We start from the raw sequence: 12,759 nt of genomic DNA on the forward strand, positions 1-12,759 counted from the left end.
ATAACATTGTTGTTTATAATAGCTAAAGAAATGGAAACACCCTAAAAGTCCAACAAAGGACTAGTTAAATTAATTAAGATCACAAGCAGCTTCCTGGAATAGAAACATCAGAAAACACTCAATGGGAGTCAGGAGGCAGTTGCTACACAACAGAGGCTCCCACTGGCAGACACAGATTACCCCCAATACTATGTAATAAGAATCACTCCATCCCACTTTAAGTTTTCCATCACCTACGGATAGGTGCTTGTTTTACTCGGCTGCTTCCCTGAAAGCATCTAGCATCAGCTACAGTCCAGGGTGCCTGTCTTCAACAAAGAAGGGCCATCTCAGGGCCTGTGGAAAAGGACTCTCCCATGTATTATACTTTCAGGTACAGGCTTCCGATGGCCTCTTTAAACAACTCTGAGATCACACCAGTGGAATGAGTCAGGATTTATAGAACTCTAGTCAAAGTAATTCAAAAACAGTTAAATTACAGTATTCCAATAAAGAGGAATATTGTTTGTCATTAAATATGTTTAAAACATGGGAAAGTGCTCATGATATGGTAGCTTCTAAAGATAAAATGTATGGAGGGGAAATTTATATATATATATATATATATTATATATATATATATATTATATATATATATATATATAAAATATATGTAATATACATATTGGGTTGGCCAAAAAGTTCCTTCCGTTTTTAAGTAAAAATAAAAGACACATTCTTCATTTTCACCAAGAACTCTATTGAACAGCATATTCACCCTTTTGTTCCACTACCTTCTGCCATTTTTCAGGCAACTTCATAATTCCATCTTCCCAAAACTTTTTACCTTTTTGAGCAAAGAACTGTTCCAGGTGCCTCTTACAGTCTTCCAGGGAATTGAAATATTTCCATTAAGAGAATTTTGTAAAGACAGAAAAAAATGGAAATCCGAAGGTGCAATGTGTGGTGGAAATGGCGGATGAATCAGAACTTCCCAGTCAAGCTGTAACAGTTTTTGCCTGGTCATCAAAGAAACATGCGGTCTTGCGTTATCCTGATGGAAGATTATGCATTTTCTGTTGACTAATTCTGGACGCTTTTTGACGAGTGCTGCTTTCAGTTGGTCTAATTAGGAGCAGTACTTGTTGGAACTAATCGTTTGGTTTTCCAGAAGGAGCTCATAATAGAGGACTCCCTTCCAATCCCACCATATACACAACATCACCTTCTTTGTATGAAGACCAGCCTTTGCTGTGGTTGGTGGTGGTTCATTTCGCTTGCCCCACGATCTCTTCCATCCCACATTATTGTACAGTATCCACTTTTCATCACCCGTCACAATTTGTTTTATAAACGGAACGTTTTCCTTACGTTTCAGTAGAGAATCGCATGCGGAAATACACTTAACTTATGTGGAACCCGAACATCAAAGCGATTAATGTAACCAAGCTGGTGCAAGTGAATTTCAATGCTTGATTCGGGTATTTTGAGAATTCGGTTATCTCCCTCGTGGTATAACACTGATTGTTTTCAATTAATGAGAACAATCGACTTCAACTGGTCTACCTGACCATGGAGCATCGTCCAGCGAGAAGTCTCCAACACGAAATTTCGCAAACCACTTTTGACACATTCAGTCAGTTACAGCACCTTCTCCACACACCATACAAATCTTTTTTTGTGTTTCAGTTGCGTTTCTACCTTTCTTGAAATAATAAAGCATAATATGCTGAAAATGTTGCTTTTTTCCTTCCACCTGCAATATTAAAATGGCTACACAAAAATCCACCAATTTTTCTTTAAATGCATGCGGATATGTTAGGGTATATGTCACAATACAACCTAACAAGATTGTCTGGAATGAAATTAAAGACAACTAAGCACTGCTAGAGCCATCTTAACAGGGGAAAAAAACGAACGAACTCTTTGGCCAAACCAATATATAAATCTCACACACACACACACACAGAGGTAAAGAGGTAAAGCCCAGGAAAGAAATATGCCAAAATGTTAATGGTGACTATTTTTAGATGGTAGGATTATGACTGGCTATTTTCTTCTTTATACTTTTCAGATTTTTCTACAATTGACACGTGTTACTTTTATAATCAGAGAGATTTCTAACTGATTTAGAAAAGTGATTTCATTCACTTTTCTAAGGCAACAGCTAGACCAATTTGGAAAATATTACTCTTAAACATAATGCATAACATTTAAAAAAATGAAAACAGTAGTAATCTAAGTTGTAAAGACATGTCAAGTTAAACAAACAACTAAAAAGAAGTTCCAGAGAAAAAAGACTGAGCTGTGCCTAATGACCTAAAGGAGTCATTCAACCTGTAGTGTTAACACTTCTGATTTTAGTGGCATGATTTATGACCCTTGCGCCAAAATTCCAAACACCTTTAGGAACAATATGCAAAGTAATCACAGTTGAAGCAAAAGAGGGAATTTGGAAAAGCCAGGTCCCCAAATCCTCTTTCTCCTATGACTTCAACAGACATAGAAAAAACAAATGTTTCTTGAATAAAGATTACTGCAGCTATTTTAAAATGTACCTAGCCTCAAAACATACTTGATGGCTTTTTATGAAAATTAATTACAATGGACTTCCTCCCTTTTCACTTTAAATGAAAATATAAAGAGAAAAGAAATTAATAAAGAGAGCTAACAATTACTGAGCACTTTATATAAAAGGCCATTATCTCATTTAATTTAGTTACAACCTACGAAGGAGGTGCTATTATTATTTGATTTTCAAATGAGCAAACTGACTCTGAGAGAAGTTAAGTAACTTTCCCCAAATCAGAGGCTACTAATTAAAAGGTAAGATTCAAAGCCTGTCTGTCTAGTACCAACACCGCTGTGCCCTCCAATATATCCACTGCCTCCTCCATCCAACAAGTACCTGTGGAGAGCCTACCAATCATTAGACACTGTGCCAGGAACTGAGACCTAAAAGTGAGCCAAACAACCACGTCCCTGCCCTCCTGGAGTCTGATGGCTATTGAGGCCAAACCACCGGAACTAGGAAGACTCAGAACAGAAGGACTTAATCTAACTTATAGTGAAGGGGTATGAGGTCAAGGGAAGGCTGACCCTGAAGTAAGCAATGCTTAAAAGAAGACCAGGAGGAGGAGGAAGAATTAACAAGGCAAAGAAGGAGAGCAAAATATAACACCCCAGGTCATCCTTTTCTTAAAAATATACTTGGGGACTTCCCTGGTGGCGCAGTGGTTAAGAATCCACCTGCCAATGCAGGGGACACGGGTTCCAGCCCTGGTCCGTGAAGATTCCACATGTTGCAGAGCAACTAAGCCCGTGCACCACAGCTACTGAGACTGCACTCTAGAGCCCATGAGCCACAACTACTGAAGCCTGCGCACTGCAACGAAGAGTAGCCCCCGCTCGCCGCAACTAGAGAAAGCCCGCGTGCAGCAATGAAAACCCAATGCAGCCAAAAAATAAATAAATAAATAAATAAATAAATAAATTTTTAAAAAAAATAAAAATATACTTCACTGCAGTGAAAACTGCTGTACCCTAACACACACACACACATACACACACACACACAGAGCAGGAGAGAATGAGTTCCTTTTTTTTCTTTTCTTGAGGACTGCTCTACTTGAAAAAAAATTAAAATACATATTAGTGTTTCAGAGAAAAATGAACAAATTATCTAATGTACTCATATATTCCAACCCAAATTTTACTGTAAAATTAATACCAAATTTTAAACTCATCTTTACAACCCTTGTGTTTAAGGATAAGCAACCAAGAGAACAACCTTGAGACACAAGGATAAGATGCATTCTTCTTCTTGTCTTTGGGAAATAATGCTGTTTTCAAAGAAGAAACAGTTGGATCCAAATCGTGCCTAGCTTCTTCAAAATGCCTTTTGATCATTTAGTGGATAAGCACAATGCTTGTTCTCCTGATTCAATCTCAAGGGACAAAGGACAAAGTATTTACAATAGCATCTTTTAAAAATTTTGGTAGAGCCGTGTTTTTCAAAATAAGGGTCACAACCCATTTGTGGATAATAAAATCAACTTAATGAGTCATGATGAACAATTTTTTTAGTAGAAGAGAACAAAACAAGAATTATCAGCATATATCATATATTACAAGGTCAAACATTGTTTCATAAATTTTTGTTTCAGTTATACAGCACCCACATACTGTTGTAAAACATATTTCCTACCATAGGTCACAATCACAGCCAGAGTTTCAACATCACCACCCCAAGACAGAAATTACAATCTTACTGCCTGATTGACCTAAAGACTGAGCACAGAAAAAAATAACAAGATCTCTAAAACGGTTTGAGCGTTGGCACCTCTTTATTCTGTGAACTTGAAATAAAGTTTCATGGGAAAAAAGTTGCGTACAATGAGTTTGGGGGAGATTTCAGGGTTGGGTGTTTTTTTTGCATTTTTTTTTCTTTTTCTGAAAGCGAATCTTTCATCACTTCTCCACCCTGTAAAGTCCAATTAATCCAGAAAACATAGTATTCCATCCATGGTTGGTGTGTTGGGCCTGAGCTGAAGAGCACCTTTAGCTCTGGACACTAACGGGAGCACAGTGTGACAGAAGGAACGGGAGGCAAGAGCCTGGAGACCTGGGTCCTAGGCTGTGACCCTGGGGAAGCTGCAGCCTCTGTAGGCTGGTTTTCTCACCTCTGAAATGAAGGGCATGGCTCAGATGCCCTGGTCCAGGAAGATCCCACATGCCACGGAGCAACTAAGCCCGTGCGCCACAACTACTCGCGCTCTAGAGCCCGCGAGCCACAACTACTGAGCCCGCACACCGCAAGTACTGAAGCCCACACGCCTAGCACCTGTGCTCCACAACAAGAGAAGCCACCGCAATGAGAAGCCCGCGCACCACAATGAAAAGTAGCCCCTGCTCGCTGCAACTAGAGAAAGCCCGTGCACAGCAACAAAAACCCAACACAGCCAAAAAATAAATAAATAAATTTATTTTAAAAAAAATTTTGTGAGAAAACCAAGTTATACCTATATTTTTATGTTCCTACACAAAAAGACTTCAGAATTTTAATGGTACAATAAAATTAATGCATGTATTAAATTTTCTTCCAAACTATTTCCACTGAAAGACTAAAAAGGTTGACAATTTCTATTAATTTTACATCTCCAAACTAGTTGTCCTCTAATAAGCCCTGTTGAGAACATTCTACAGTTCAGCAGTATCCTCAAATAGCCTGCTCACATGCAAAAAGAAAAAAAAAAAGGCTCCACTGAAAACATCAAATCTGATCAGCTTTAAAGCTTAGCATCTACTTTTTTCCACAGAACGCTGATTTCTTCTGAAATTATGCTGAAATGAAATCCTCTTATGAAATGCGTTTGAAAGAATGCCTAATATATTCTTAATATCTCTCCCTGCTACTTTATAAACATTGGGCATCCATATGATCCATGAGACTAACACTTCTACTGATGTCTGCAAAATACGACAAATGAGTGTTCTTACAGGTCAAAAATAAATTTTCATTTTGCCTATGCCATTAGTGAATAAATATCTAAAGGCAACTTGCACTCCATACATGAGTGTGAGGTCTGTGGGAAATATGACTGTACCTACCACACCTACTTTCCAGAGAAATAACGTTCCTTTTAAAATACAGTGGTTTCAACCATGCCTCTTAAAAAGGGGACAGTATTTTAACATAACATACATGTTGAGAATATAGTTATAGATCGAAGTCATAATTCTACGACTGTAAAGGCCACCATAGAGCAAGCCCTTTGTTACTGCTGCTGTTGCTTGTATCTCAACTACAAACTCTGTTATCCAGGATGAACTAAATAATTAAAGAAAACCAAATGGATATCGTCAGCTCAGATAGTGCACCTATACTAAAATTTTAAAAAGGAAAATTTAAATTAATTTAAAATTTGGCAACAATAGTCTCTTTATATAACATATAGAATCTCATCAATTTCAATTTTAGGAACAATGCAAAGTAAAGAGACTTAAAATTATAAATGTACAGGAATTTGGGCTCTCTAGCTTTTTATTGTAAAGTAAAAACATGTAACGTTCATTGTAAAAAATTTTAGGAAAAAAGTAGGATGTATCCCTTCAACCTTTTTTCTAGACACATATATACTTTTTCTTTAATGGGTTCATACTAAGTATAAGGATTTTAAGAAGCCCAACTCAAATTATTAATAGTTTATGCAGAAATAAAGAATTTATCAATTCACATATCAAATCAAGAGAAAAATGGGGGTGAATGTAGCATAAAAGGACAATAGCCAAAGACTTCTTTTGGTCTCTTCTTTTCTCTGCGGTTCAACGTCACTGTCTGAAACCAAACGAGTTCTCTATGAGATGGTGACTACAGCTTCAGGGAGCTAGCTCTAGGCTCAGGACTCCACAGTATACATTTCAGTTACTAAAAAGAGCTTTTCTGTCCCCCAGCTCCAATTTGAAAAATCCTAGGAAAAAACTCGAATGGCCTGGCTTGCATCAAGCGCCCATCCCTATAGCCAGGAGTGCATAAGCCGAGGGCAGCTCCAATCTGCACCATGGAGCTAGAATCAAGAGAGGGGAGGCCACGGGGTTGGGTGAGGGGGCAGGACAGTCACAGCTGGTGGGGAGATGTATACGAGCTGAGCAGCCACGTCAAATACTGGCTACCATCTTCTGCACATGCTGTTGTATAATCTGCTTTTCTCATTGAACACAGTGGTGGGTATGTATAAATCTGAAGTACCTGAGAATCTCTTTAAAAGTAGATACTCAGGTCCCACTTGTATGAAGACTTACCTAGAAGGAATTATATCATGAGCATTTGCCCATGTCACTGAATATTCCTTAAAAACATGGTTTTTAATAGCTGCACAGAATTCTCGTGTAGGTCTAAATTTTTTAAATTTAATTTTACAGACTTCCCTGGTGGCACAGTGGTTAAGAATCCACCTGCCAATGCAGGGGACACGGGTTCGATCCCTGGTCTGGAAAGATCCCACATGCCACGGAGCAACTAAGCCTGTGCGCCACAACTACTGAGCCTGCACTCTAGAGCCTGCAAGCCACAACTACTGAGCCTGCATGCCACAACTACTGAAGCCTGCGCACCTAGAGTCCGTGCTCCACAAAGAGAAGCCACTGCAATGAGAAGCCTGCACACCGCAAGGAAGAGTAGCCCCCGCTCGCCGCAACTAGAGAAAGCCCGCACACAGCAACAAAGACCCAACGCAGCCAAAAATAAATAAATTTATTAAAAAGAAAAAATAAATTTAATATTATGACAAATCCAGAAAAACCACATACCATCATGATCTTTTTTGAACACAATACTCACAAGAGTCAAAAAACATTTTATGAAAGCACCAACCACTGACATCTTTGCCACACCTTTTTCAGAAACTACGCCAAAGGATTCTTTGTCGGGGGCAGGGTCAGAGGAGTGGATTATGAGGAGGGTGAAGACAGTTAGGTGATCCTCTGAGACTTACCATTAGTCAAAATCTACCACTGAGGGTTTTTTAAACAGACGTCTTTAAGGGACAAGGATACAATATACCTCAAAGTAAAGCAGGAAAAGCAAGGTTTGTCATAATCTAATTAAAGTAAGACTGAAGATTAAAAACAAACACACTATAACCTAACAAATTGAGGGAGGTTAGTGACCAGAGGGAAAAAAAAAAACAACAGCTTGTGTGAAGTCTAGGGAAATGAAAACCTAAGAGTAAGACTCTTGTCACCTGCCTCTCATCCTAGAAGCAGGGGGTACGCCTGTTAGGGATGCAAGCCAACCTGGTCTGTTAACATTAGTCACTAAGATCATTCAACTAACTTCCCTAGCTGATGTCATGCTTACCAATCAAGCTCTTAATTATACTTTGGCTTTCTACAGGCAAGAGAATATACTGACCCACCAGGTACAGACAAAGCCAAGTAGGAGCTGAAGCACAGTACCTGGACCTTGCTTACCTTATGCTGCCCAGGGAATGCCAGCTTATAAAGACCCACAGCAGTCACTGGCCAAACTCTTTTTCTAACATTTCCCCCATTTTCTCTTTAAAGAAATTATTTCCAATGGCCTACTGACTGGAGGCATCAAAGTGTCTTTATAAACGATACATACCACCCGGTCAAATGCGAAGGCTAAAACAACAGCATGCTAGGAGTAAAAATGATAATCACTGAAGAATGAGGAATTATTAAGTAACAGGAAGTTATTAAGGCAATGTATCCAGTAAACAATCAAGACTTTATAGCCCCTTATTTCAGTAGGGCTCAGAACAAGATTTACAAGACATTAAGAGAACGCACGTGAAAGAAGTAGACGCAACTTCTAACAATATGACAACTAAAGGGAACCACAAAGTCCTTCTTGAAAGACGAGCTGTCCCTATTTCAGAACATGAAGGAGCTTCTGCTATCACTGGAGCCCTTTGTTACTGCTGTGTGGTCCCTGCTTCTCTGCCTAAAGCCACCCCTGCCAACGGTATCTCCCCCAGTAAGGGTCTCAAGCCACGCCCATCACTGATGCTGCCGGGAGAGCCTGCAGCTGCACCGTAAGGTGGGTTTCGCTAAGGAGAATAGATAAGTGACATCCAATGGCAAGACTGAAACAAGCAGGCTCCAAGGGGACATTCAAGGAGAGGGAGAGATCAAATCACCTAGGAGGGACAGAATATTGAAGTACTTTTTTAGTAGTGAAACCCATTTTTTCAAATGAACTTATAAGAACCATATTATAAAAAGTAAATAAAGTCACTGGTTTAAAAAAGTTATTTCATGTAACAAGTACTTTACACGGGTCAATAAATGAGAACAAGGAGGCTATTTTTTTAAATAAATTTATTTATTTTTATTTATTTTTGGCTGCACTGGGTTTTCGTTGCTGCGCGCGGGCTTTCTCTAGTTGCGGCGAGCGGGGGCTACTCTTGGTTGCGCTGCGCGGGCTTCTCATTGCGGTGGCTTCTCTTGTTGCGGAGCACGGGCTCTAGGCACGCAGGCTTCAGTAGTTGCAGCACGCAGGCTCAGTAGTCGTGGCTCACAGGCTCTAGAGTGCAGGCTCAGTAGCTGTGGCGCACGGGTTTAGTTGCTCCGCGGCATGTGGGATCTTCCCGGACCAGGGCTTGAACCTGTGTCCCCTGCATTTGGCAGGCGGATTCTTAACCACTGCGCCACCAGGGAAGCCCAAGGAGGCTATTTTTAACATAAACATTTTTATGAAAGCTTACAGGAGATAGGAGCAGTCTCCTATCAGCCTTAATAGCCAAGATCTGCGTTTTCTTTAAGTGCAGATTCAAGAAATCACAAAAGTAAATTGTTCCAAATTAGTTTTAAAAGCTCTCCTTATAATCTCAGGATCCTCCTACAACTGACCCAGAAGCTTAAAAAAGAAATTATAAGGAATGCTTATTTCTAAGTTTAATCACTAACAATAACAACTGCTATCCTTATCATGAATTATTTATCAAAAACAAGGACAAGAAGTATCCACCACTGACAACAGGCAGTAAAACCATAAGAGCACTATCGCTTCTCAACCTGTTTTGTGTTCCCCTGCCATTGCATAACTCTCACGTCAGCACGCGCTGCGCAGATGTACTGGGCTGGCACCTGCCGCACTGCTGCACTGGCCAACAATGCCGGCCTGCTTTCCACAAAAGACCTGTGCATCCGATCAGCCTTCCTAATCAATGACACATCGACAGGAAGTGCATGAACAAAGATGGCAGATGGAGCTTTATTCTGGTCTGTCCCCAAACCAGTTAACCTAGTAGCACAAGTCACATTATTGGTCTCCTATGCGTTAAATGTGGCATCTAGCATTATTTGAAAATGCATGTTGAGCTTCTTTAAAATGGTTAAAAACCTAAGTAAAAGAAATTCAAATAAACAACTGCAGAACTCCTGAAGCATCTTTTACTAATGATCTACAGTAAGTTGGTCAGAGGTCAGCTCTGTGTATTAAAAAGGTGGTGGTGACAATGAGGGCATATAAAAGAAAAAATAACAGCTTTGTCAAGTAATGTTTTACAGATTTGCTATTGTAAAATTAACTGCAATGTTGCTAAGAAAAATACTTCTAAGATCTTCTTGTTCGTACACTGCTGTTCACTTAAAGTTGGATGAAGCCGATTATCCTGACCTATTTCTACTATAACAAAGACAGACACCTGGCTGAAAACTCAAGGTTTCTTTTTATCATTAGAGAAACAGTCATTTTTTACAGCACATTTGCAGTTCTCTCTGTTCCTTTTACCTAAGGATGTTCACATCCATTTTTTCCCAAATTATAGTTATACAGAATTATAACTTCTGATCTGCCCGTTTGTACAATGAAATCAACTCTCTTCTTCATGGCGGTTAAGAGCAGGGAATGTGCAGCCAGACCTGAGTTCAGCACTAACTGTGAAACCTTGGACAAAACACTTAACTTTGTGACTCAGTTTCCTCATCTTAAAAAGAGACAGTAATAGTATGTTCCTCATAAGGTTGTTGGTCAAGATTAAATGGGTTAATAGAAGCAAAGGAAATGGCACATTTTAAACGATTAGTAAGTGTTCGCTATTATTATTTTTAAAGAAAAACTTAAAGGAGTCAAAATACTCAAAGTATGAATCTACTAACAAATTTATATGATAAACTTTCTGACAAAAGTTCTAAAAATGTGAGATGTATTCCAAAGGACCAAAATGAATTCTCATTACACCATGTACCATTATTTAGAGAAGGTGTTCCCTAAAAGTTCACAAGAGTATCTCGGAAGTACCTCAGAGTTAAGGAAAATGAAGAACGACTTTCTTCACAGCTTATAAAAACAAAACAAATCTGTTTGGGCCGACTGGGTCATAAGAAGCACGAATGTGGTTCCTGTATTCAGTTCTAACTACAGCTGCAGACTTTGTTTAAAATTTCTTTAAGGAGGAAAAAGAAAGAGGACACTTAACTCCCTTATTCCTGCAACTACAGAGCAAGACAGCAAGATGCAAGAGGAGACGTGGAAACATTTTCATTACAGGGGACAGGGGGCAGCAGTTTGCAAGTTTACACTGGGATGCAAAAGACAGGGGTAAGAGGGCATTTGAACATACAAACGGAGGCATATAAGAGGGAAATTCTTAGTTATGGTGAATTTCATCTCCCGATCAGAAAAATGACATAAGAATTCATTAATAGAGCCCCTAGGGAACAGAATGCAACGAATGCTTTGGGTACCAAAGTTCCATATTAGAGCTCCCTGTGGGAGCAAAGTTTTGGACAAATCAATCCTTCACTTGATGTGCACGTGTGAGCAACAATCTGCACAACGCTACTACTCACGGCCGGGAAAGGGCCCTAAGAAAGAGAAACCAACCTGTTTGCACAGCCTAGATGCAGTTTCTCACAGGAGAGACAGCAGGCACACTCGGGGGGAGACAAACGGAGGGCAGGAGGAGAACGAAGGGGAAACAGCCAGTGTGCATCTGCTTCACGAGCGTCTACCTCTTTACTCGAGCGGGGGCGAAGGGGAGGTAGCATTTTCGCTTAGTAACGAGGGGCGTAGTTTCAGCGCGGCGCCGGTTCGGAAGCCTTGGAGGGGGAAGGGGAAGGGGGAGGGGAGGGGGGTCCCAGTCCCGGCAGGACCAGGGGCGCCCCCGCTACACTCCCGCCCCGCCGCATTCCCGGCGCGCGGCGAAGCTGCAGGGAGGGCCGGCGGGCTGAGCGCTCGGCCGGACCCGCGGCGCCCCGGCAGAGGTCCCTGGGCCGACCCGGCCGCCGTGCCCTCCGTGCAGGGCTGCACCCCGCCCCTCCGGCCCGGCAGCCTGGACGCTCCCGCACCACCTGGCGGGAAGCAGAGGCCCCCACGCCCCCTCGGGCCCCCGACCGAGCTCGGGCCAGGACGAGACCCGCTTTCTGCGCCGGGCCCGCCGCGGCAGCCCCACTCACTTCGCCGCCCGGCAGCGCTCCGGCTCGGGTTCGGGTTCCGCCGGCGGCGGCGGCGGCGGCGGCTCCTCCATGGCGGCGGCGGGAGTGGCGGCGAAGGCGGGCGGCGGGACCAGCTCGGCGGCGGCGGCGGCTTCTCTCATCCGTGCACGGAGCCCCGCATGGCCGCGGCGGGCAGTAAGCTGCAGCCTGGCGCGGGGGACCGGAGCCCCGGAGTGCAGGAGTGACTCGGCTCCGCCTCCGCCTCTAGCCCGCCGCAGGAGCCGCTCGCGCCGCGGCCATCTTGGAGACGGCGACCGGGCAGCGCCGGGCTACGGCGGGCGGCGAGGGACAAGCTTCCCAGGGAGGCGGCGGCGGGCGCCGGGATGGACCGGCGGGGAAGGGAAGGGAAGGGAGGGGAGGGGAGGGGTGGAGGCGTGGGAGACCGGGCGGCAGACAGCTAGCAGGTTGGGGTAGCAGCGCTCTGCCCCGGGGGCCGGGCCTCGCCGCCGTCTGGCTCCGCTCGCGGGGAGTGTGCGGTGGGCTGTGCGCGCCGGTGCTCCCAGGTGGTCGGCGTGGGGCGTGCACCGAGGGCCCCGGGAAGGGCATCGCGGCCTGGCTTAGGCGGCGACTCCTGACTTTTAAGTGCTTTGTGAACTTTAGCAAGAGGATCGTCGCCAAACGTAGATGCTATCCTCAGAAACAGGGGTGGATGTAACGCTCACCGCTCACGCGCGGGCGTGGAGGCTTTGGGAGACCTGTGAGTCCTGGGGGGTCGGGGGTGCACTCCGATGAAAGAGCAATCTTCAACACACACACAAGACTCAGGGTTCTGAGACTGTGTAAACAGAGACTCTGGAAATGCAGAACATTAAAGTT

At 42.9% G+C, this 12,759-nt stretch overlaps 1 protein-coding gene across 3 annotated transcripts in view; it reads right to left on the reverse strand.

Annotated features, from left to right (window-relative positions):
• The window catches only part of MAP3K4 (mitogen-activated protein kinase kinase kinase 4), a 109,901-nt gene extending 97,673 nt beyond the window's left edge, over window positions 1-12,228 (reverse strand). For 2 of the 3 annotated variants that reach the window (XM_057527998.1, XM_057527995.1), the window contains exon 1: window positions 11,333-11,520. In XM_057527998.1, coding sequence (XP_057383981.1) covers window positions 11,333-11,496 — 164 coding nt within the window. In that variant the 5' untranslated portion in view covers window positions 11,497-11,520. Of the gene's footprint in view, window positions 1-11,332; window positions 11,521-11,904 lie in introns of those variants that run through there. The other variant, XM_057527996.1, reaches the window with a different exon arrangement.
• Between the last annotated feature and the right edge of the window lie 531 nt (window positions 12,229-12,759).

The sequence above is a fragment of the Balaenoptera acutorostrata genome, chromosome 14 (genome assembly GCF_949987535.1).
Source record: "Balaenoptera acutorostrata chromosome 14, mBalAcu1.1, whole genome shotgun sequence".
Lineage (NCBI taxonomy): Eukaryota > Metazoa > Chordata > Mammalia > Artiodactyla > Balaenopteridae > Balaenoptera > Balaenoptera acutorostrata.